This window comes from Ovis aries, chromosome 17 (genome assembly GCF_016772045.2).
Source record: "Ovis aries strain OAR_USU_Benz2616 breed Rambouillet chromosome 17, ARS-UI_Ramb_v3.0, whole genome shotgun sequence".
Taxonomy (NCBI): domain Eukaryota; kingdom Metazoa; phylum Chordata; class Mammalia; order Artiodactyla; family Bovidae; genus Ovis; species Ovis aries.
Genome location: NC_056070.1, coordinates 57,391,142 through 57,416,709, shown reverse-complemented (window position 1 = coordinate 57,416,709; position 25,568 = coordinate 57,391,142). Strand labels below are relative to the sequence as shown.

At 45.6% G+C, this 25,568-nt stretch overlaps 1 protein-coding gene and 1 long non-coding RNA gene across 3 annotated transcripts in view; one reads left to right on the top strand and one right to left on the bottom strand.

Moving 5' to 3' along the window:
- KSR2 (kinase suppressor of ras 2) overlaps nt 1–25,568 on the bottom strand; it is a 462,287-nt gene that overhangs the window by 290,342 nt on the left and 146,377 nt on the right. For both annotated transcript variants that reach the window (XM_042234645.1, XM_060400779.1), the window contains exon 4: nt 348–861. In XM_042234645.1, the coding sequence (XP_042090579.1) occupies nt 348–861 (514 nt within the window). The remainder of the gene's footprint in view (nt 1–347; nt 862–25,568) is intronic.
- On the top strand, nt 19,762–25,036 carry LOC132658001 (uncharacterized). Its single transcript, XR_009596872.1, has 2 exons — nt 19,762–20,122; nt 21,264–25,036. It is a non-coding gene; the product is annotated as an uncharacterized LOC132658001 (long non-coding RNA).

The window sequence follows — 25,568 nt, the reverse complement described above, 5'->3', positions numbered from 1 at the left end:
TTCCATCCAAAAGGGCTGGATGGTAAAGATTTCAACTCTGTGGGCCATACTCAACTCATCCATCGCAGCAAGAAAGCAATCACAGACAAAACAGAAGGGAATGAACCTGGATGGGGTGCAATGAATTCAGAATTGGCTCCTGGGCTACAGTTTTCCAAATCTGACTTTAGAGCATGAATAATATAAAAAGAGGTCATTTCTGGGAAATTCTTTTCTATTCATTTTCCAGCCCAGCCATTAGAGAAACTCCACCTTTCCTTCAACAGGAGGAGGGGAATACAGCCGATTTGTGGCTTGGCTGACGGGGAGGCTCAGCCACCCCGGGGGGCCCCACCAAATGCACTCACTTGGGCGTGTGGGCCTCGTCAACGCGGTGACCCAGCTGGAATTCATGAGACTTGCTCCGATGCAGGGACGTGAAACCCGGGATGAGGTGGATCAGCTTCCGGGAGGAGGGCGGCGGGGTCCCCGGGGGCTTCAGTTTGTTCTTCCTCCTCATGGGCGGCGTGCCCGGCGGGGTCACGGTGGTGACGATGTTGGGGGTGCGCGGTGGGGTGCGGACCGCGTGCCGCTGCCGGGGCGATGGGGGCAGGGACCGGTGCCCGGACTCCAGCGGCGGGGGCGGGCACAGGCCCGGGTAGGCGTCCACAGTGAGCCTGTCCACGTGGGTGTACACAGGCGGCCCCAGGGTGGGGCTGGCGTGACAGTAGTGCTGGACGCACTTGGACTGGACCCTGGGGCTCTGGGAGAGGTGGGTGCGGATCCACGGGGTCGGTTCCGGGGGGCACACCGGGTTGTTCTCCTTCCCCGTCTCCGTGGTGGGCCACTGGATGGTCCAGTCTTGTTTGGAAAGGTTGCCTCCTGAGTTGGAACAAAGAAGCAAAGACGACAGGTGAGCTATGAGAAAGCTGCTTAATTACACCATCTGCACCTTACCATATAAGCACATAACACCCTGAACACTGCCTGCTGGTTACAGGGTGAGTTTACGCACCATGAGTTGTACGCACAATTTACATATATTCAACCACACCCACTTGGCCCCAGCAAAAAGAAAGAAACCCTTCCTTGACCCTCTCACCATAAGCCTCATTCAACAGCCTTGCCCTCCACTGTCCAGGATTGGGGAGCCCACAATTTAAGTGTCCAAGGAAAGAACTTGCAGGAGCGAGGAGAGAGGAGGAGGATGGCAAGGACAACAGCATAGCAGTGGGAAGGGGATTTTTTGTTTGTTTTATAACAGTTTATTAGAAAAAAAATGGAGCACTGAAAAAGTAATATAAGAAAAATATCCTACTGTCTGGACACAAGTTGAGGTTTTCAGCCCTGATACGAGCTACGTCAGAAAATACAAATAAATCCACTAGTGTATTAACGTTCTTCACTCATTTTCTGTACTGAGAGTTCAAACATGCACAGGCCCTCAGGCCACAAAATGCAGCCCTTCTATACCGTCTACGCAAAGTGACGCAAAAGCACGAGTCAGATACCAATACCAAACTGCAGGATCCGAAACCATCGAAGTCAAGCCAGGTACTTCTCTGGGTCTCTTTTCTGGTGTCTAGGTGCAGGGCGGATTTTATACCAAGTTCCGTGGAAAGCCAATGAGGGTTTTGATCTAAAAGTTCATTTCTCCAGTTACCATCTGTCACCGTACAAAGATATTATATTATTGACTATATTCCCCACACTATAATGAGACTTACCGTGATCATTCTGTAATATATAGAAATTTTGAATTACTGTACTGTATACCAGGAACTAAGATGGTGGTGTAGGTCAATTATACTTCAAAAGACAAACAAACTCAGAGAAAATGAGATCAGATCTGTCATTCCCAGAGGCAGGGGTTGGGGAGGAGGGGAACTGAATGAAGGCAGCCAACAGGTACAGACTTCCAGTTACAAGATAAGGAAGTACTAGGGATGTCATTACCACATGACTGATACAATTAACCCTCTCATTTGTTACATATGAATGTTACTGAGAGAATAAATCCTAAGAGTTCTCATCACAAGGAAAGACAATACTTTGTTTCTTTTCTTCTGTATCTATCTATAGAAGATGATAGATATTCACTAAATCTATTGTGGTCATCATTTCATGATGTATGTAGGTCAAATTATTATGCGGGACACATTAAACATAGACAATGTTGTATGTCAAACATTTCTCAATAAAACTGCAAGATAGATATTTAGATGTAGATAGATAGAGACAAAAGATGGATAGACAGATGATAGATAGAGATAACAGATGATATATGGATTGATAGATGATGATGGATAGATTGATGATAAAATGATTATAAATAAAATTTTAAATAATCCAAAAAAATAAAAGAAAGTTCATTTCTCAAAGATACTGAGGATGCTGCACAGACAAGGAGAACCCAGTTAGAGGGTATCACAGTGCTCCAGGCAAGAGGTGATACTGCCTTCCAGTTGAGTGGTGGCAGCAGAGGTGCAGAGAAGTCGGCAGATGTCAATGGAGGACCACGTGGTGGGACTTGGCAGAAGGCAGTCGAGTGGGCCCTCCCACCACAGCCCAAGGAAGGAGATTTGGGGCAGAAATAAATCCCAATTCCTGGCTGACTAGCAGTAACAGTAATAATTATGATAAGGGCCATAACGAGAGCTAATTCATAGGGCCTTTGACAGTTTATAAAGTGCTTTCATGAACACTGTCTCACTGCCCCCCCTTTTAATTAAAACAGCTCATTTTGTTATTACATATTCATTATAGGAAAATTAGAAAATTCAGATAAAGAGAAAGGCAATGCTGTTCTACAGCTTAGCTGTCATCCCTATTAACGCTCGGCCGTGGAGCCTGCCAGATGGTTTGCTGTGCATTTTTTTTTTTTTAAGAAATGCCATAAGATCTTATTTAATGGTTTGTCATGTTTTCTTCATTTGTTATATTGAGACTGTTCCACATCTTACTTAATTTTCATAAATTTGTGTGCAAAGGGCCATTTTGATCTCTACTTTGTAGATAAGGAAATGTATGGGCAGAGATGATGTTTGCAAGGTTACAGCAGAGATGGGGACTGGCAGCCGGAGTTCAAACCCAGGATCTCAGCCACTCCAACAAGGAGGGGACCAGGCATCTGGGAAAGAATGGGACCTGCATTCACCGAAGACCCTGGGCCATCGTAATGAGCTAAATGGGAGCAGGAGCTGGAGCCAGGGCTCTTTCTGGCAAGAGTCACCCTGTTCCCTCCTCCGAGACTTTGCCAGAACATTCTACCAATATCACCATCATTATGGTGTCGATTCTCAAAATATTTGCACATATACATCAGCCCTGTGACAAGAGAGTCAGCTCTGTTAGTCAGGTGATTTGGCCTTAATTCTGGCTTACCTGCTTCCTGGCTGTGTGACCCTGGCGCTCATCAGGCTTCTCTGAGTCTTGACTTTATCAGTAGTAAGACAGAATAATAATAGATATGCCCCATGGGGTGTAAGGCTCAGATGCAATAACACACACAACGTGCTGAGCCCAGCACCTGGCACACAGCGGGCACTCCATAAATGTTAGCTGCTTGTATTGTCATTCCCCACACCATGGTGACATGTTGCTACCTCCCATTTACAGTGTATGCACCTGTGCTGAGAGCTGTCCACACACCGGGTGACATCACCACTCTGTGTACCTCTAGGAAGTATGAGGTTCAGAGAGGCCGAATAGCTCTGAGAGCAGGGGACAGACAGAGACTCAAGCCCAGATCAGCTTCTCCATCACGCGGTGAACTCCTGACTGATGTATTTGCTCAGAAAATACAAACATATTGCCAAATGGGCCTAATTAAAGCATGTTTAGGAGAGCAAATCTATTTTTTAAGTTATCTTAATCATATACTGCACTCCAAGGCCACAGGAAGCACTTTGGGCATTATCACTAGACCTCATGATCCCCTGAGTGAAGTGAAAAGAAGATGGGACCGTGACTCGGAAAGATCCAGCTGATCAGCTCTGTGACCTTGGGCCTGTTACCTGACCTCTCTGAGCCTCTGTTTCAGGGTTTCTGAAACTAGAATGCTCATGGCTCCCTTGAAGGGTGCAGTGAGGATTAAACACACTCATTCATTCATCCAAGTATATTTCACAAATATTTGAACTCTTCTCATACACCAGGCACTGTTCTAGGCACAGGGATAGAGCAATGATCAAAAGAGCTGAAAGTCCCTGTCTTCAGAGTACACGTTCTTGGTGAAGAAAGAGAGAAGAGAATGGGATGAACAGAAAAAGTGACAGTATATTATCTATAAGATGTCATATATAATATGTATGTTGTCTATATGTCAGTGATAATAAATGCATGGAGGAAAAGAAAGCTGGATTTGGGTACCAAGAGTGTGCTGGGGATACCTCAGTCAGGAAAGGATGAGCGGGCATCTGAACAAATTATCGGAGTGAATCAAGGAGTGAAATAATGAGATAAGATGAGTCGAGCAGTCAGTAGAGCCTGGACCATGGGATGATGCGGACAAATGGGCAGGTGGGTGAGGATGAGTGAGACAGCGACTCTGGATGCTGGAGATTCGTCCCATCTGCTCCCCAGGCACTCGCTGGGCCGGCCCCTGGGGTCGGCTGTTTGTCTTCCTCTGTCTTCACGGAGCTCACAGTCCACTGGGAAGATCAAAGATGAAGCAAGCACCACTGCACTCCCAGGTGCAGATCCACAGGAACAGAATGCAGCACTCAAGTGTTTGTATGTGAATATTCATATCAATGCTCGTCGCAACAGCCAAACGGTGAGAACAACTCAAACGCTCATCAACTGCCAAATGGGTAAGGTAAATGTGGTGTGTCCATACAATGGAATACGATTCCACCATCAAAAAGAATTAAGTACTGTTACATGCTATGATTTGGATGAACCTCCAAAACATGATGCCAACTGGGATCAGAATGGCCCATGATTCCATTTATATGAAATTTCCAGAATAGGCAAACCCATAAAGACAGAAATCAGACAAGTGGTTGCCAGGGGCTGGGCTGTGGGGGGAGGAAGGAAAGGAGAGCAACTGCTTAATGGGTACAGAGTTTCCTTTCAGGGTGATAAAAGCGTTGTGGGACTTGACAGAGGGGATGATGGCTGCTCACCATTGCGAATGCACTGAATGCTGTGGAATCGCTCACTTCTCTTTTTAGGCCACCCCGTGTGGATCATCGGAAACCCAAGAGAGTCCCAGAAAAACATCGATCTCTGCTTTCTTGACTATGCCAAAGCCTCTGACTGTGTGGATCACAATAGACTGTGGACAATTCTGAAAGAAATGGGAATACCAGACCACCTGACCTGCCTCCTGAGAAACCTATATGCAGGTCAGGAAGCAACAGTTAGAACTGGACATGGAACAACAGACTGGTTCCAAAGAGAAAAAGGAGTATGTCAAGGCTGTATATTGTCACCCTGCTTATTTAACTTATATGCAGAGTACATCGTGAGAAATGCTGGGCTGGATGAAGCACAAGCTGGGATCAAGATTGCTGGGAGAAATATCAATAACCTCAGATATGCAGATGACACCACCCTTATGGCAGAAAGTGAAGAGGAACTAAAAAGCCTCTTGATGAAAGTGAAAGAGGAGAGTGAAAAAGTTGGCTTAAAGTTCAACATTCAGAAAACGAAGATCATGGCATCTGGTCCCATCACTTCATGGGAAATAGATGGGGAAACAGTGGAAACAGTGTCAGACTTTATTTTGGGGGGCTCCAAAGTCACTGCAGATGGTGATTGCAGCCATGAAAATAAAAGATGCTTACTCCTTGGAAGGAAAGTTATGACCAACCTAGACAGCATATTAAAAAGCAGAGACATTATTTTGCCAACAAAGGTCCATCTAGCCAAGGCTATGGTTTTTCCATTGGTCATGTATGGATGTGAGAGTTGGACTGTGAAGAAAGCCGAGTGCCGAAGAATTGATGCTTTTGAACTGTGGTGTTGGAGAAGACTCTTGAGAGTCCCTTGGACTGCAAGGAGATCCAACCAGCCCATCCTAAAGGAGACTAGTCCTGGGTGTTCATTGGAAAGACTGATGCTGAGGCTGAAACTCTAATACTTTGGCCACCTCACGAGAAGAGTTGACTCATTGGAAAAGACTCTGATGCTGGGAGGGATTGGGGGCAGGAGGAGAAGGGGACGACAGAGGATGAGATGTCTGGATGGCATCACCAACTCAATGCACATGAATTTGGGTGGACTCCAGGAGTTGGTGATGGACAGGGAGGCCTGGTGTTCCGTGATTCGTGGGGTCGCAAAGAGTCGGACACAACTGAGTGACTGAGCTGAACTGATGTAGTATATGGGATCTTACTTCCCTGACCAGGGATTGAACCCATGGCCCCCTGCATTGAAAGTGCAGAGTCTTAACTACTGGACCTCCAGGGACGTCCCCATTCTCTTTTAAATGGTTAATTGTTAATGTTCTGTGAGTTTCACCTCAATTAAAGTACTCACAATACGAAATAGGGAAGCCCCTGTTGAAGAAAGCGCAGGTGAGAGAAGAGGAAAGGAAGCCAACCCCCTGGGGAAGGAGGTGGAAAGGCATCCTGGAGGAGAGGGCACCTATGCCCAGACCTTGAGGATGAGGGAGAAGGTCCTGGGAAGGAGTCGGGTGGAGAGTATGGGAGGAAGGATGCAGGAAGAGGGAACAGCAGGGTCAAGAGCCAGATGATGGCAGAACAGGGTGACTCTGGAGAACTTCGGACAGTCTGGTGTGGCTGGAGATGTTCCGAGGGAGGAAGAAATCCGAGCTGAGGCTGCAAAGAAGGGCAAAGTGGGACTGTCCAGGGATTTATTCTCCTAAGCTGATCCCCTGCATGGGACTCCTATGGAGCTCCTGGAAACCTGAGGCAGCCGAAGGCTCAAGGCCATCAAACCCAGTAATGACAAGGGGGAAGCTCTGCTCCAACACACCACGCAGCTGTAAGCTCGACCCCAGCCTCACGGTCATGCCCAAGGAGGGGCTGGCACTCCCCCAACCATAAGTGATCATGATACAGAAGCCAAGTTCCTGCCTGGCCATACTGTTATATCCACAAGCCTTGGACCCAAACTCCTGCTCATGCCAAGGGAAGGACTGGCTCTCCCAGTGGGCAAATGCTGAGAAATGGGTTAGGGCTGGGGACCAGCGTTTTTGCCCTCACATCACTGCTATATCCCACCCCTTGTTCATACCAGGGGAGGGGCTGGTGCTTCTCTCATTCCATGGCTTAAAAACCACACAGGCTAAGGGAGTGGGTCCATGTGCCATGGAGTCCTGCTAGGCCCAGTGTGCTGGCCCAGAGCGCACACTGGCTACTCCCCCTGTCCCTCTGTGATTAAAAATGGCCCAGAGGCCCTGGTACAGGGCTGTGTGGGCATCCATTTTTATTCAGTGGGACCTGCTGTGCACAGAGGACATGACCAGGTGAGTGTTGTGGAAAGGCGCTATCTGGCCACAGTACGGAGAAAGGATCAGACAAATCAAGGGCAAGCGCAGAGGCCCAGCCTGAGGCTGCTGAGGCACCTGGATGGGAGATGATGGGGACCAGGAATGGATGGTGACAGCAGAGACGGAGACGGGTGGGGTGACTAGTATAAGAGGAGGAGAAACAAATAGCTGTCCTGATTGAGAACTTACCATTTTCCTGACACTGTTGTTCCAAGTGATTTACTTGTATCAAATTAATAGCCACATAACAATCCTACAAAGTAGCCAGAAATCACTCTAGTTTGTAGACAGGGAAACTGAAGCACAGAGTGTTGAAATGACTCACTCAAGACAATACAGTTGGAGAGAAGGACAGCTGGGCTTGGAGTCTGTGCCCCTGAGCATGACACTAAGCCCAGGCTGACGTCCTGATTCCACCCCTCATCTCGGGTCAGCACAGCAGTGGAAAATGCAGAAGGGAGTGGGGCACACGGAGCGACGTGCGCATGGAGCAGTGAAGCTCAAGGAGCACATGAAGGACGTGGCGGAAGTTCAGGGTCAGACCGGCCGAGTCCGAGCTTCTCGCAGGACACCTGGGTGGCGATGCCTGGGAGGCAGCAGAATTCCGCCTCCTCCTCTGGCTCCCTGGAAATCTTGGCAGCACTGCTTAAGGAGAAGTTATTTGTCGAGCCTGAAAGAATTGGTCGGGGGATTCTAAAACCTTCTAAGTCTATGGAGGAGTGTCAGGCTCATTTTATAATTTTTTCTTTTTAAGAAAGACATGACACTTCACCTTTTGCCTCCTTTCCCATCTGATCCCTGAATCTTCAGAGCAGACATCCATCGCCCTGAATTACATAAGCACAGCACCCAGTGACCGACTCCCCCAGAAAGAGAAGCGATGCCCCTGCACATTGAAGACTTGCTTTCTGAGCCGAAAGAACAAGAACTGGTTCCAAGTAAATATCAAGTAAGGAAATGGGACTTTTTATATGCACAGAACACCCTGGACTTTGCAACATGATACGTAGAGATTAACTTGTACCTACCTTTCCTGTGCTTTGGTTTATTAGTCTGCAAAATGGAGATAACATTAGACTCTTTTGAGGATTAAATAAGACCATACAGGTAGAATATTCAGTATGATCTTTGGCACACAGCCAATGCTGCATAAATGTTAACGAAAATGGGAGTAAAACCACCTATTTTTACATGATGCTGGTGAGGACTGAATGAGATTGATATGCATATATATAATGTGTCTGGCCTTTAGGACTTCCCTGGCAGTCTAGCGGTTAAGACTCCGCAGTTCCACTGCAGGGAACGTGGGCTCAATCCCTGGTTGGGAAGTTCCACATGCCACGCAGTGCAGCCAAGTAATAATAATAATAATAATAATAATAATAATAAAATAAACAGATGCCTGGCCTTCAGTGCCTATACCCCTGATCTTGCCTGCTGCCATCCCGTACTGAAAGCAAACCCAAGACACAAAAGCCTCTGAGTCTTTATTGCAGTTAAACTGTATCCCCTCAAAAGCTATGTTGAAGCTCTAACCCCCCGGGCCAGTGAATGTGGCCTTATTTACAGACAGGGTCTCTGCAGATATGATCAAGTCAAGATGAGGGAACACTGGATTACGGCACATCCTAATCCCATGACTGGTGTCACTGGAAGAGGAAAGGACACACAAAGGAGGAAGCCATGTGAACGCAGAGGCGAACACTGCTGTGATGCAGCCACTGGAACTGGAACTTAGATGCCACCAGAAGCTGGGAGAGAGGGGTGGGACTGACTCTCCCCCCAAGTCTTTGGAGGGGGCATGGCCCCACCAACGTCTTGGTCCTCGACTTTGAGTGCCCTGGAACTGTGAGAGGGTACACTTCTGCTGTGTTAAGCTGTCTAGTTTGTGGCGGTTTTGTTACAGTAGATCTGGGAGAGTAACAGAGCCTTCAACAGGGAGTCAACAGTGTTTACTGAATCCGGACTGGGGAGTAACAAAACAAAGGTCAGCTTTTGGAGGTGGTTAGGACGCAGTGGCTTTCACTGTGGTGGCCTGGGTTCAAGCCCTGGTTGGAGAACTAAGATCCTGTAAGCTGTTGCAGTGCACCAAAAAAAAAAAAATTTGTATTTTAATCAAAGAAATATATCACATGGTTGAAAGCAAAAAGGTATGAAAACATTTTTGCTGCTAACAGCAGTCCTCTGCCCAATCCTTCTCCATCCCAGTTAGAGAGGCAATCATTCTTGATTCTTCTAATTCCCTGAGTGTCTATATCAATGTTTATCTCAACTAATCCCCAGTTAGGGGATTCAGTGCTTGTCTTATCTGCCCTATGAGGTAGGTGTTATTGAGCTGTTTCATAAATAAGTTCTAGATGAGGGACAGGGCTAAAGTTCCCATAGCTGGTAATAAACTTCATCTTCAATCTTTACCTTGATCATGTAGCAACTGAAGTTGAGCTGAGATCCAGTGCCTGCCCCCCTACCCCGCCCCGCACAGCCTACAGTTCTTCCAAACACACACACACACACATGCCTCCATGAGATTCAAGGAAGTACTAAGTTGGTCCCAAGGATCCTTGTCCTAAAGTTTCAAAGTTCTGAAAGATAAAAAAGAGGGAAAAAAGCTTCACTGTTTCCAAATTTCCTTCTCCATCGAATTCTCTTCTCCTTCACTCTTACATTTAAAATGTAATGTTTGGGGATGGAGAAGCAAAAAGCCTCATTTCATTATCCAAATTGCCAGCTGTTCAACTGTCGACTTCTCTGTGCTGATGCTTCAGAAGTGTTTCACTGATGGGCTGTACTGACATCAACCCTTCCCCTCTCTCTTTTGATCCTCTTTTTAATAAAGTCTGAGGGAAGAGTGTAATTTTTCATTTTAAATAGGGAAGGTGTGGTACCAAGGTGCTCTGGGGTTATTAATCGTTGCCCTTGCTATCTTGTCATCCATTTCTGGAAAATCATTTTATTTGAGGTCTTGAAAGGGCGGGGAGAAGGGAATAGGTTTTAAGAAATGAAAGGTCTGAGGATTGATTAAAGACATTTCAAGGTGCAGGGATTTTTCTTTTGACATTCTCCGATAAGCGTCTACAAGAAATAAAAGCCATTCTCAGGAGAGAAAGTGATTTCAGAAAGTCTAGGCAAGGGTCTACCTTTTTTGTCCCTTTCCATTAAAATTTTATAAACAGACAAATGTGTGACTTAGTCCTTGTCTGAGTTTCAGAGCCAGCATCAGAATGCATATATGCTACTATTTCAGAATCACCCCTGCCTGTAACTTTTGTGACTATTTCAAAATGCTTGTCAATTTAATCCTCATAACTTTTCAGCAAGAAACAGAACTTTTAGATGCTGGTTGAAGAGAAGAGACTGAAGCCCTGGGTGGAACAAAAACAAAGAGTTTGTACTTTAATCCCTATAACTTTGTGACAAGAAACAGAACTTTTAGATGCTGGTTGAAAACATTTCCCTGGAGCCATTGGTAAAGCAAAAAAAAAAAAAAAAAGGTAACAACATTTACAATTAACACTAATAAGATCTACTATATACTGAGCACTTACTATGTGTGAGAGAGCATTCCAAGCACTTTGCATGTACCACATCACATCATCCCCACAAGACCCTTTGGAAAAAACTCTGCCGTTGTTTCCATGTTATATCAGAGGAAACGGAGGATTATCTGAAAGAGACTGAACTACCCAAGGTCACACAGCTAATAAGCGGTACAGTGGGGTTTGCAATGCAGATCTGTACCCCTTTTCATCTAGGTCTTTCTAGGAACCTCGCAATGCCCTCAGAAAGTAAGACAGCCAGCCTGCAAGCCCTTGAAAGGCTGAACTGTTTGACACAGTCTTTTTGGATCAGCACTAGAGGCAAATGCCATGTGACCCTTCCAAAGTCAAATACTGTACTCATTACAGCCACTGTGCCTGAAAGAGTGAAACCAGAAATCCAGGACGGATTTTCAAGTTTCTCGTTTGGAGTGCTTGCAAAGAGAAGTAAATAAGGACAAATGAAAAACACACTGTTGCCAAAGCAATTCAACATTGGCAAGAATCTTAATCTAAGATCACATTAATGAGCTTGGCATTTGGTCAAACTGTGGGTCCCGCTGGACACTGTCTCTGCCCCCAGGACATCCCAAGGAGGACCAAAAAAATGCACTGACCCCAGTCTGTGCAAGTCATCTGGGAGATAGGTTATGGCAGGGAGCTTGGGCTCCGACCTAGTAATGCTTCCTAGGTCTTGCTCTATACGATTTTTGTCATTTTATTATTCACGGAGATCTAGATAGATTAACTTTTGGTCACTAACCTTAGGGTGGCTTTTCTGTTCTAACAAAGCTCCTTTTAAAAAAAATTTATTGAAGTAAAATTCATGTCAACCACCTTTAAAGTGCAGAATTCAATGAAATTTTACAGTGTTGTTTCTGTCAGTTTCAAAAACCTTCCGTCAATCCCCCCCCAAACTATCCCATACCTGTTAAAGAGCCACTCCTCACCTCACCCCATTCTCCCAGCCTCTGGCAACCACTAATCCATTTTCTGTCTTTCTGGATTTGCCTCTTCTGGATGTTTCACATAAATGGAATCAAACAATATGTGCTCTTTTGTGACTGGCTTCTCCCACTTGACATCATGTTTTCAAGTTTCACTCATGTTGCAGTCTATATCAGAATCTCATTCCTTTTCTATGAAATATTCCATTCTGTAGGTAGATCACGTTTTGTTCATCTGTTCGTGAGCTGATGGATATGAGGGCTGTTTCCATCTTTCGGTTGTCTCGAGTAGCATTGCTGTGAAAATTTACATATTATACAAGTATTTATTTGAACAACTGTTTTCAGTTCTTTAGGGGTATACACCTAGGAGTAGAATTGTGGGTCACCTGGTAATTCTATGTTTAACCTTCTGAGAAACCACCAAACTGTTATCCACTGTGGCTGCACCATTTTATATTCCCACCAGCAATGTCCGAGGGTCTAATTTGTTCCAATCTTAGCCAATTCCTTTTACTTTTTGTTTCATTATTTACTTATTTCAAAATTATTATTATATCATTATTGCCATCCTAATGAATGTTTAACAAAGCATTTTTAATAGTACTTCTTTTTAAATTAATTAATTTATTTCTATATTTTTGCCCCCTACCCCCACAGCTTGCAGGATCTTAGTTCCCCAACACAGGGATCAATCTTGTGCCCTCGGCAGAGAAAGCATGGAGTCCTAACCACTGGATCATCAGAGTATTCCCAACAAAGCACTTTTAATCATGGCCATAGCTACTTGTACACCTCACCATCTCTCGTCCTGAAACATCATTTCATTCTCACAGCAATCCTGTGGGGTTGGTGAGGAAATTAAGGCTTTGGAAAATTAAAACACTTGCTTGAGGCTAAGTTCCAAACCCTGGTAAGTCTAACCACAGACTGCATTCTCTTGGCAGCCATACATAGCACATCTGAATTAATCCATGCGGACATGCAGGTGACATGTATTACCAGCCCAATTGTTCAGATGGAGAAACTGAGCCCCACAGAGCAGCAGGGACCTTTCCTAGGTTCCACCCATCTAGAAAGTTCCAGGTATTTCCGACTCCAAACGCCATGTTCTTCCCTCTGCTATACATTCTTTTACAATATTGAGTGTTTTAATTGTTAAGCAAAGTTAAAATTGTGGCTGGGATGCATCCATTCTCCAGAATAAAGAGAGCAACTGCTACCATCTGTTGGGCATTTTAAAGTGAAAAAAAAAAAAAAAAAGCCCTTCCTGGTGAGTAACACGGTGAAAATCTGCATTGAGAATACTCCAACAAGACAGCTCCCAGAGGAGCTGTGGTTAGGATGTCTGATAGCAGTGAACCCTGGAGGTACTGATGGTTCTCACACCATACACTGCAGTCTCCTTGGAACCATGGTTCTGAACCCCGGTGACCATCAGCATCACACAGCAGCTCTGAGCAGCCTAACACAAAGGCAGAGTGGATGGCACAGCACACCGGACACCAGGACTCCTGGGTTCCAAGCTTCCCACGGCGCCAAGCACCCATCCTCGCTTCCACCCCACCCCTCCTCCTCTCTCCCCTCCTCCTCCTCCTGCTTCATTTTCCTCACACTCCTCACCACTTGGTGGAACTATTCTTTCATATCGTCTGTTCTCATTATTCACCATCATTATAATCTATAAAGTCACTGCAAGCACAGATATGGCTCCTAGAAGAAATACCAGGTTATGTTCCTATGAGCCTTGGGTCACATTTTCATCTATTGATCCATACATAATCTTGTTTTATGAATATTTCTGTTCAGAAACAGAATTTGATAAGTCACTGAATATCTATATTGCTGACTCATTAAGGTTCAATGCATGGCCAACAGCACCGTTACTCCTGCCTAAATAAAGGAATCTTACATAACATATGTTTTCTCTGTAAGGCATGTGGCAGCCTCCTTGCTCAGGACTACGGGACAGCACCTGCTGCACTATGCTCATGGGGCATTTTAGACAGAGAAATCACCCCCAAAAAATCATGGAAAAAAATTTAAAGCCTTTTGGACAGTACGAGAGCTGAAATAGCAACCTCAGCTGAGGACGTGCACGTCAGGTCACTCACATTTCTCCCCACTCCACAAATGCAAGTATTGATGTTAGGATTTCAAATAAATTTGGGGGAGTTGGCAAATTCAAGGAGATAAATACAGAACCCACAAAGAATTAAGACTGACTATACTGGACTTCCCTGGTGGTCCAGCGATTAAGAATCCACCTGCCAGTGCAGAAGACATGGGTTTGACTCCTGGTCTGGGAAGAATCCACACGCCGTGGGGCAGCTGAGCCCGTGTGCCACAACCCCTGAGCCTGAACACCCTAGAGCCTGTGCTCCACAACAAGAGAAGCCACTGCAATGAGAAGCCCGAGCCCCAAAACTATAGAGAGCCCGCGCAGAGCAACAAAGACCCAGAGCAGCTATAAATTAAAAAATTTAAAATTTTTTTTAAAAGACTATTTGTTTATCATCTGTCTTCTTCACTGAAATACGAGCTCTAAGAACACGGAGCCCTGGGCTAACTTTCCCGTCACTGCATCACCCAGCACCTAGCACAGTGCTTGGCAATAAACAAAGACAGATATTTTTCCCCCAAACCCCATGTATATCAGATCATCATATGGTACATCTAAAACTTATACCGTGTTATTTATCAATTGCCGTTATATCTTGATAGACCTGGAGGTTGTTGCTGTTCAGTCACTAAGTTGTATCTGACCCTTTTCGACCCCATGGACTGCAGCACACCAGGCTTTCCTGTCTTTCACTGTCTCCTAGAGTTTGCTCAAACCTGTCCATTGAGTCGGTGATGCAATCCAACCATTTCATCCTCTGTTGCTCCCTTCCCCTCATGCCTTCAATCTTTCTCAGAATCAGGTCTTTTCTAACAAGTGATTCTTTGCATCAGGTGGCCAAAGTACTGGAGCTTCAGCTTCAGCATCAGTCTTTCCAGTGAATATTCAGGGTTGATTTCCTTTAGGATGGACTGGTTTGGTCTCCTTGCAGTCCAAGGGACTCTCAAGAGTCTTCTCCAACACCACAGTTCAAAAGCATCAATTCTTCAGTGCTCAGCCTTCTTTAGAGTCCAACTCTCACATCCATACATGACCATGGGAACACCCTAACGTTGACTATACGGACCTTTGTCTGCAAAGTGGCGTCTTTGTTTTTTAACCTGCCCTCTAGGTTTGTCATAGCTTTCCTTTCAAGGAGCAAGTGCCTTTTAATTTCACGACTACTGTCACCATCCGCAGTGACTTTGGAGCCCAATAAGACAAAATAGGTTGCTGCTTCCACTATTTCCCCTTCTATCTGCTTTACAGTGGTGGTACCAGATGCCATGATCTTCATTTTTTTGATTATCTGCATAGCTGAGGTTGTTGATATTTCTCCCAGAAATTTTGATTCCAGCCTGTGATTCATCCAGCCCAGCATTTCACATGATGTACTCTGCATATACGTTAAATAAGCAGGGTGACAATATACAGCCTTGATGTACTCCTTTCCCAATTTGGAACTAGTCTGTTGTTCCATGTCTGGTTCTAACTGTTGCCTCTTGACCTGCATACAGGTTTCTCAGGAGGCAGGTCAGGTGGTCTGGCATTCCCATCTCCTTAAGAATTTTCCACAAAACTAGAGGAAATTTTTTAAATAAAGACTTTTGTCTCAATGCATATATTATACATTGCTTCAGTATATATTTGTAGACTGAATCGATTCTTCAGACATTGTAACTGCCATGACTGATCATCTTGTTTATACCACCCACCCTGAATTTATCGAGGGGTGAGGTGGGAAATGCTTTACCATAACTAAAGTCCCTGGGGATGCTGAGGGCTTCTCTGGAAAGATAAAATCTTAAGAAATAAAGTCCTTAAAGAAATAATGACCGAAGAAAAATAAGATGTCCTTATCTTGAGCCTGGCTCCTTCTGGTTCTACACCCTCTGAGTAACAGCTGTGTCTCTGCCCTGTTCCAGCCTCGTGCAGAAGGGTGGTCTGCCCCATGGGCCTCTGAGGGAGGAGAAGGGGAGGTTAGAAGTTGGGGGAGGTGCCCAGTGGGCTAGGACCAGCTCGCCCAGTGATGCAGGAGGAGAAAGCCCACAAAGGAACAAGCCACATTAGTGAAGGATGCTCTCTGAGACTCTGATTCCAGAACCCTCTGTTGCTCCATCACTGTATCTCCCTTTGAGTGACAGGAGGTATATTAGTTTTATAACTTCTTGTGTTGGCAAATTCGAGAAAGCGGAAGGCAGCTTTAGATGAACTTAGGTGCAGCAAGGCACCCTATTTTTATCTCCAGACACCTGACTGGGATGGCAGGTCTTCTTAATCCTCCTGCCAGTTCCCTCGCTGTGGGGATTCAGTGGGACCAGCACCCACTCCTCAGCGGGGAAACTGCTTGTGAAAGCTTTAGAGCCTGGGGTGTGGCAGGCAGTCCATCTGTTCAGGTTACCCCCATAGGCAGAAATATGGATGCTTCCAGGAAAAAAGGTGGTGGGAAAACCTGTATTATCCTCCACCACCCCTCTTGACCAAAGCAGGCACATCTGTGGGCACCAGAGGGCTTTGCTGGGACCTCGAGATTTAGCACCTCTTGCAATAACTCCTTGTCACAGAATAGCAGCACCCAACCGAATCCCAGCCCTGCTAATACTAGCAGTGTGACCTGGAGTCAGGTGCCTAACCTCTCTGAACTTCCATTTGCATATCTCAGAAGGGAATGAGAAAGGCACTAGCTCTGTAGGGTTGTTTTGAAAATTCGTGAAAATAAAACAGTCCTGCCCTCGTTGTCACAATTGTTGCTAGTGTTGTTTAGTTACAATCCTCTTTCCTTCTCCAGGAAGCTACAGACATACATCTTTCAGGTTAGACACCCACCCCAGTGGCTTAGCGGTAAAGAATCCCCTTGCTGTGCAGGAGTTGCAGGAGATGCGAGTTCAATCCCTGGGTCAGGATGATCCCTGGAGGAGGGCATGGCAACCCACTCTAGTATTCTCACCTGAAGAATCCCGTGGACAGAGGAGTCTGGCGGGCTACAGTCCAGGGGTGGCAAAGAGTCAGACACAACTGAAGCAAGTTAGCATACATTACAAGCCACCTGGATCCACAAAACCAGTGGCTCTCCATCCACATGGAATTTATGCCCTACAAACAGGGTTATGAAGACTTAGCATGAAAAAGAAGCTTAAAAAAAAAACCCTCATTAATAATTTTTATGTGAACTGCACAGTGAAAGGGTAATTTTTTAAAATACTGGGCTACATAAAATATATCGTAAAATTTAATGTCATTCCTTAAAATGTTAAACATCACTCTATATGATTCAGGAATTCCACCTCTGGGTATATACCCAAAATAATTGAAAGTGGGACTCAGATCCTTGTACATTGATGTTCACAGTGGCATTATTCACAGTAACCAAGAGGTAGAAACAACTTATGTGTCCATCAATGAATGAAAAAACAAACATCCACACGACTGAGCATTATTCAACCATAAAAACAGGTGGCATTTTGATATCTGCTACAACATGGATGAACCTTGAAAACACGCTAAGTGAAATAATCCATTCACAGGACAAATATCATTATGTTTTCACTTATATGAGGTCCCTAGTCAACTTTACATAGACAGGAAGGTAGAATGGTGGTTGCCAGGAGCTGGAGTTGTTTAATGTTTACAGAGTAACAGTTTGGGATGACAAAAAAGAGTTTAGGGAGGGATAGCTGAGATGATAACACAACATTGTAAAAATACTACCTCTGAAACAGTACACTTCTAATGTTTACCATGGGCAACTTGTTGTTATGTATACTTTGCCAGAATAAAAAATAAAGGTTCTTTTTTACTGTGACAACTAGAAAAATTTAAATTATCTATACATACATGGCTTGCCTTATCGTCCTCTCATACATATATGATCCAGAGCAGATCTAAAGAAGAGGCAGGCATTAGACATAGACTTGTGATTTAATTATCTAGTTGGAACTGAGACAGCAGAGGGTTGGGAAGAGGCCCCCCCCCACCAACAGCTGGAGTCTGGTGATTGAGCAGTGATTAATTAGGCGAAGAAAGAGGGGCAGGTGCCCCAACCAGGACACGCATGTCTAAGGATGGGGCCCACTGGAAGAAATTCGCGGGGCCAATGGGCCAGGGTTTAGAAGATGGTAACCTGGTGGGGAGGTGAGGTGGGGTGCGGGCCAAGGTGGGAAGCTGAGGCTTCATCCAGAGGACGGCGCCCTCTGTGCTCTCAAGACACTGATGACCGGCCCTCAGGAAGCGAGCCCACTTCATTGGCGCTGTGGACCTGTCCACATCCACAGTTAGACCACCAACTCCTGGAGGTCAGAGGCCACATCCTGGCACTTCCCATCTCCTCACACCATCTTGGGCCCGTAGCGACTAACCTTGTCTGGAACCCAGGCTGTTACTGGAGCCCAAGCATCACATTGATGATGCTTCCAAAGGATACTCAAAAGGAGATGCTGCTGAGTCCAGAGATTTTTTTTAAAATGCAAAATTTAAAAATATCCCTCCAGGTCTAAACAACAATGAAACACTTTAAACTGGTTTAGACAAATCAGAGCCTGAGCTGGAACTCGGGGTGTCTAGATATTAGCAACTCAGACCTCATGGCTACTCACTCCAAAGGGCCGTCTCATGCTGACAGACAAGGCACCAAGACTGAGTCGAGAGGGGGCTTACTCATCTCACACTCACTCACTGAACACTTACTATACAGCAAGCACCTGTGAGGTGTCGGAAGCCTTGGGCAACTTTTTGCAAACTGTATCTGGACCATAACTCCTCCTACATTTGGAATAACTCCTTGTACACTGCAGTCGGAGCTTCTGGATATCACACTATCAGGCGTTAATAAGGAACATTTTAAAAGGACCTACTATGTGCCTGACATCGTGCTAGATGTTTTGCCTGTATTTTTAAATTTCACAGATGGAAGCAATTATTCACAAGGTACAGATGAGGTTTTGGGTGTTGCGGGGGGTGGGGTGGGAGGGTGCGGGTCTAAGTTTTACTTGTCCTAAGCTATACTGCTATTGAATGAGAAAGGCAAAACCTGAAACCAGAGCTCCTCTTTCTTCCTTTTCTGGTGGAGGATGATAAGGAAGAAGGCGGGGAAGTGCATCTAAGAAAAAGAAGAAGAAGAAGAAAACTGGGAAAGGGCAGAGAATGGGCACCTGAGACTCAGCCCCCCGGGCACATCCTCTGGGCCATGTCAGCAGCCGGGAGAGGAAAAGGAATAATGGCCCAGAGTGCTAATGTATTTCTGAAAGAGAAACGACAAAGTAATATCCACTGTGGTTAAGGATAAAATGGTGTCACAAATGACTGAAATCAATAAATATTTACTGAATCCCATGGCATGCCAGTCATTGTGCCGAGAAATGTCTAATATACAAGGAAGAAAACAATAGCAGTGGCAATGATCCCAGTCACCCTTCACTGGGAGCGTATGGCACGCCAGGCACTATTCTAAACACTCATATTACCGCATCCAGTCCTTGCACTGTTGCTATGTGGCAGACACCAGTATTTCCTCCTTTTAAATATGAGGGGCAAGGAGGATATCGGCGCTGGCCCCAAGGGCATCCCAGTGGAGGACGCAAGGTAAGGGGCCCAGGTGAGCAGCTCTGATGGTACAAGGATACTTTAGGCAAGACACCAGGTAGAGTGAGAACAGCAGTCAGCTGAGGGTTTATCTCATGACTTCATCTCTCTGAGCCTTTGATTCCTCACCTGTAAGATGGGGGCGGTATCACCTACCTCACAGGATTGTTTGGAAGGTCTAATGAGTTGACATTTACAAAATACCTATGCAGGTTCTGGGTCTGGCTTTGACGGAGAAAGACTATCTTAGGAGCGCTGATTACAGCCCCTAACTCTCGGAAAAAAATGCAAAAAGACAGCTAACTGAGGATTCAAACAAGTAAACAACAGCCAGTGAAGAAGGGAGGAAAGTAAAAATTTGAAGAAGGACTAATGCTATGAATTTCCTTCGCCTCCCTGTTTTGCCTTGAAAGTGGGCAGGATCTCGCAACTATGCAATGGGCACACAGAAGAAAACTCCCAGAGCAGCCCAACTCTCTAGCTAAAGGATGCAGACATGGGGCCCAGTGAACAGAAGAAGGTAGGGAGAATCTTCTTTTTTTCTCTCTCTCTCTTTTTCCTCTTGCAGCCTTGCCCCCAGGTCACCCCAGACACAAAACCACTCTCTTATGACACAGAAACAACACAGGCACCTAGGACTCCAAGAGAAAACCCATCCCTCTAGATGGAGGAACTGGGAATAGGGGTCTGTGTGATGTGCATAACATGAGGGAGAATCCATGGGGGTCTTTCTCTCTCTTTCGTCACTACTTCATCCCAAGATCAGGCTCAGTCATTCAGAACAGTGCACCAGGGCACCAGACTACCCTCTGAGAGAACCCCATCTTCCGGACAGAAGAACTGGAGAAAGGGGCCCCTGGGAAACAGAGAACAGGGAAGATTTCCCCAGAAGGAAAGAGCAGGAGAAGGGGGTTCCTAATTTTGTGTATGGAACACTGTACCTGCTCAGACCAATCCAAAGAAGCATCGCAAAATCTCAGAGAAATCAGCCGGTCTTGGACCCACAGAAAGTAAAGCAAAACTGACAGCCTGAACCTAACCGGATGGATTGCTTGAGAAAATCAACACAAAACAAACAATAATCGATACTCTCCAAAGGAGATTCAGAATCTCACAGTATTCCAAATGCCCGGGAGATACTCCAAGACTACTTCAATGTTTGCAGGCGTAACGCATATGACAACTATTAACATAATGTCAAGTCAGAGTGGAAACTCAGACCAGAGAAGACCCTTAATAAATGATGACATTATTCTTGCTCTAGTATACTCTGATGTTTAAGAAAGGTAATAGCTTGTGGATTGCTTTTTTACAGGGAGAGGCTTGTTCCAACTGTACATGAGGTATTCAAATCTTCCTCAGCATCCACCACAATGCTTACGTCTTTATACTGAACACAGTGTGAAAACCTAGTCCCTGCCCTCTCAGTCCTTACACTATAAGGCTGATTATAATGACACGATCAGAAACCAAAAAAAAAAAAAAGGTTGCAATTACATACATCAGCTCTCAGCTCAAACATCAAGCATCCTTCCCTGACCATCTTCTCTGGGTTAGTTCGCACCCCTCGTCATTCCCCATCACTGCCTAGCCACTTAGTACACGTTTAAAATGTGTATTTATGTGTTCTTTTCATTCTGTCACCACTCTTCTCCCTACAGACTGCATGGATCAAATCGGTCTTGCTCAGCTCTGTCGCACCTTGTAGATGCCTGGCACAGCGTGGACACCCAAAGATTTGCAGATGAATGAATAAAGAGACAAACGGGAGAAGTCAGTCAGCTGGTCAATTGGTTGTTTAGTACAAGTGAAGTGCAAATATGGTTTAGGAGCAGACGGGCAAGCAAACCATGCAGTTAGGCATACGAAGGAGATTTCAGATGAGCAAAACTACTGGTCTTCACCAGAACAGATGAATGAGAAAGACTGTGATCTCCCCAGATCTTTATTAATAGACTGGACTACTTGGATGGATGGAATGATGAAAAACTACTACAGACGATTCTTGAAATACATGTCTGCCCAATGATAAATGTTTGTTCTTTGTAATCACTTCTATGAAAGAAGCCAATTTAAAGAGGCAACATCCCAGTACTTCCCTAACTACAGAAATCGAATGACATTTATGGGATGAGAAATGGAAAAGAGAAACCTTGGAAGAGATTGAGGATGGACACCTATCTTTCTGCTACCATCAGGCAGAAAAGGAATTCGATTTGTCCCAGATGGTTCCAGGGGTCATTGCTAAAACCAATAAGAGGAAACTAAAGGAAAGCAAATTTGGCTTAGTACAAATGCTAGTAGTTACCAACAGCCTCTCTAAAATAAGAAATGGGTGACCTCATAAAGTCTGATACTTATGATACTGATAGTCCCTGTATCAGAAGCTTTGGAGAAAATGCTGAATAACCAGAAATTCACAGATGGGGTTTGTCCATGTGATGGCAGACTGAACTAGATCTGTGTTACCCAAACCACGTGCCATGGAATATGAGCCCTGAAAGTAAATTTGAAAAAGACTGCAAGCTACAGCCCTCCATTGGAGATTCACAAAGCACATTAGCATATTAAAGGCTCTGACAAGTCCTGTAGAGTAGAAACTCAGCATTTCTCAGACTTATTTGATTATAGAATCCAAATGACTTAACTTCCACCACACATGGGTGAAACTCATGGTCTATAAAATGTGTTTCAAATAACCAGGACTAGACAATAATTCTGATCTTCTTGATCTGAACATTCTGATTCTCTTTCCATTAAAGGGAAAGAAGTAGTAGAGACTGGAAGCTCTAGGCTTTGGATCTCAACTTGAACATGCTTGTGAATTCCCCATAGGGCTTGTTAAAACAGTGAATGTGGGGCCCACCCCAAGGTTCTGATGCCTTGGATTGGAATTGAGTCTGATATGTTGCATACCTGACAAGTTCCCAGATAGCGCTGATGTTGCTGGTGCAAGAACCACACTCTGAAAACTGTTTGTCTACAATCTAAGATGAAGACCAACCTGGAGTCAGAGAGCTCCATGTCATCTCACTGACTTAATCTCCAAGCCTTCATAATTCTGATCTTTTATTCTCACTTCAAAAGGTGGGAAGTGGAGAGGGGAGAGAAAGAAGAATCTGATCCTTAGTGATAGAGGTCTAGTTCGCAAAGCCCTCCCTGCCAGTTGTGTGACCAGAGAACACTCAGGGGTGTTATTAGCCTGGACAGGACACCCAGCCCTGTTCAGACCTCCCATGTTCTAATCCAATCACATACTTACTTTTTTCCCTAGACCTCATCTAGGTGCTTTCACTCACACTCTCTCATTTATCCGCTACGGCTACCTTTCCAGGAAACTACCATGGTTCCCCTTTTACTGATGGTAAACCTGAAGCTCAGATAGGTAAAGTGGGTTTGGCCAAGGTCACACAGTAGAAGGAGGCAGAGCTGGGGTGTGAATCCTCATCCTTTGAGCTTATGTTTGGAGCTTTTCCTACTACATGACCGTCTTCTTGCCACCTGGCACGCCCTCCTATTTCTTCTCCTCCAACCCTCTACCTCTATACAGAGAATGTTGTTTAGTCACTAAGACACGCCTGACTCTCTTGTGACCCCATGGACTGTAACAGCCTGCCAGGCTCATCTGACCATGGGATTTTCTAGGCAAGAATACTGGAGTGGGTCACCATTTCCTACTCCAGGGGATCTTCCCGACCCAAGAGAACCCATGTCTCCTGTGTCTCCTGCACTGGTAGGTGGATACTTTTACCACTGAACCACCAGGGAAGCCCTATATTGAGAACAGATTCTTCCTCTTGTTTTGGCTACACTGAACGACATGCCAAACCTCCCCAACTGAACCCTCTGCAATAGAAAGTGTGGAGTCTTAACCACTGGACCACCAAGGAAATCCCTGGGAATAAATTCTTGAGGGAAGAAGGCCCTCCCCTCCCTGATTCCTCCTGTAAGCAATTCCATGCAGTTCTTCAAAGGGCTACTAAGCATCGGGCACCTGCAGATACAGCAGTGAACAGGGCAGACCAGGCGTGCATCACTGCTGGGGTTAGAGCAAAGTCATGGAGACAGACAACTGTCAGAAAGTGTGCACCCCTTGTTCACAAGCTGACACAGGGCAGCTCAGACAGGGTTTCTGGGAGGAGGATTCTAAGCTGAATCTCAGAGGAGAGGTCAAGTTAGTTGGAGGAAGGCGTGCTGTTCAAAGAAGAGCCCTGGGTCAACCCCTTGGCCATCACCCCAGACCTCCATCATGTTCCATGACTCCCCAGCTCCAAATACAGCAGGGTCCCATGCTCAGATGCAGCTTTCCCTCTCTCCCCACAGCAAGACCTGTCCACACTGCCTCCAAACACATCCCACACCCCCTGCTCTCTCCATCACATGGCTATTGCCTGGTCTGAGGCTTCGCCATCTCATGCTACATAGCTGTAGCAGACTCCTGGTCAGTCTCCTCACTTTCTCTCCAGCTCCTCTATAAACCATTCTCCAAAGACAACTGATCTTACAATCATACAAAAAGCCCTCACCTCCCTACTGTCAACTTCAATGGCTCCCTATTACTCCTAGAATCCAAATTCCCTCCCAAGGCCTACAAGCCTCCCCTCCTCCTCCCTTCTTCCTCTCCCACCCTCAGACCTCCTGACGCACTGGCCTTCCTACTTTCCTTCAAACACACCAGCTGACCTCAGGGCCTTTGCACTTGCTTTTCCCTGTTTGGAAAGCTCTTCCCCAGACCCTTCAAAGGCTGGCCCCTTGTCTCACACACACCAGCTTCTTGGGGAGGCCTCCCCTCTCCTGCTAATCACTCCCCATAACATCAAAGCGCTATTTTCTTCGCAGCACTGAGCCATTCTCTATTTGCCCGTTTATTCATTTACCGTCTGCTTCCCCCAACTGGAATGTAAGCTCTAGAAAAGTAGGAACTTCTGTTGTATTTTGTTTACCATTCTCCCACCTCGAACTGAGCTTGGCACACAACAGCACCACAAATATTTACCGCACGAGTGAGGGAGGGAGTAAATGGCCAAAAAAACCCCACACTACTCAGTGTGACCAGAACACTGCATCTGTGGAAATAAGGCTGAATGATCTCCAGCCAAGGAATGACATGATCAGAGGCACTTTATAGAAGATCCCTCTGGCTGGAAGTGGAAAGGCGTGGGAGGAAGGGAGAGATCATTTTGGAGACTGATCTGGAAATCCAGCAGAGGCTAGGATGGCCAGGTTCTCTGTGGCTGTGGTGTGTGTGATGTGTGTGGTGTGCATGACACAGACCAACTCGAGAGGCGTTTGGGAGGAATGAATGAATGACAAGATGTGGAGGAGGCCAAGGAAAGGATGCCTCGAAGATCGAAACCCCATTACAGTCGGCCCACCACGCTGCCCAGATACTCGAATCATGTAGCCAATAGAAATAAACATTTTGTTTGTCTGACTCAACTGCTCTCTGTGTATTTCAGAAATGGAAATGACTTTTCCATGTCTCTGTCTCTGTACTTCTCTCCACCCCAAAAGATAAATTGCAGGGCTCAATATACACAGTGAGTGGACTATTTTATACACTGCTACTTTATAAACACGTGGTGGAGCTTGTAAGAGGGAAAAGACCAGTATTCTCTCAATAAGACACAAGGGACTATGGTGCTCTGGACGGAGCTGGTTACGCTCTGTGCAACACCTCAGCAGCCCACTTAACTTCTGGGCCCCAGTATTTGCATCTGCACAATTGGGATAATGGCCCCCCCATCACAGAAGATGCTGGCACGGAGTAAACAGGACCCTACCTATAGAGGGCTTGGCACTGTGCCTGGCACTAAGCAAGCCCTCAACCTAGGGAGCTATTATTAGGAACGTTGGCCACTTAAATCAATTCAGCAGCCTCTCCCGGCCCCTCAGCCCCTGGACCTCTGGCTCTGTCCTGGTGTCTGACTCACTCTGCTCCCTTTCCACGTCTTGCCTGCTGTTTA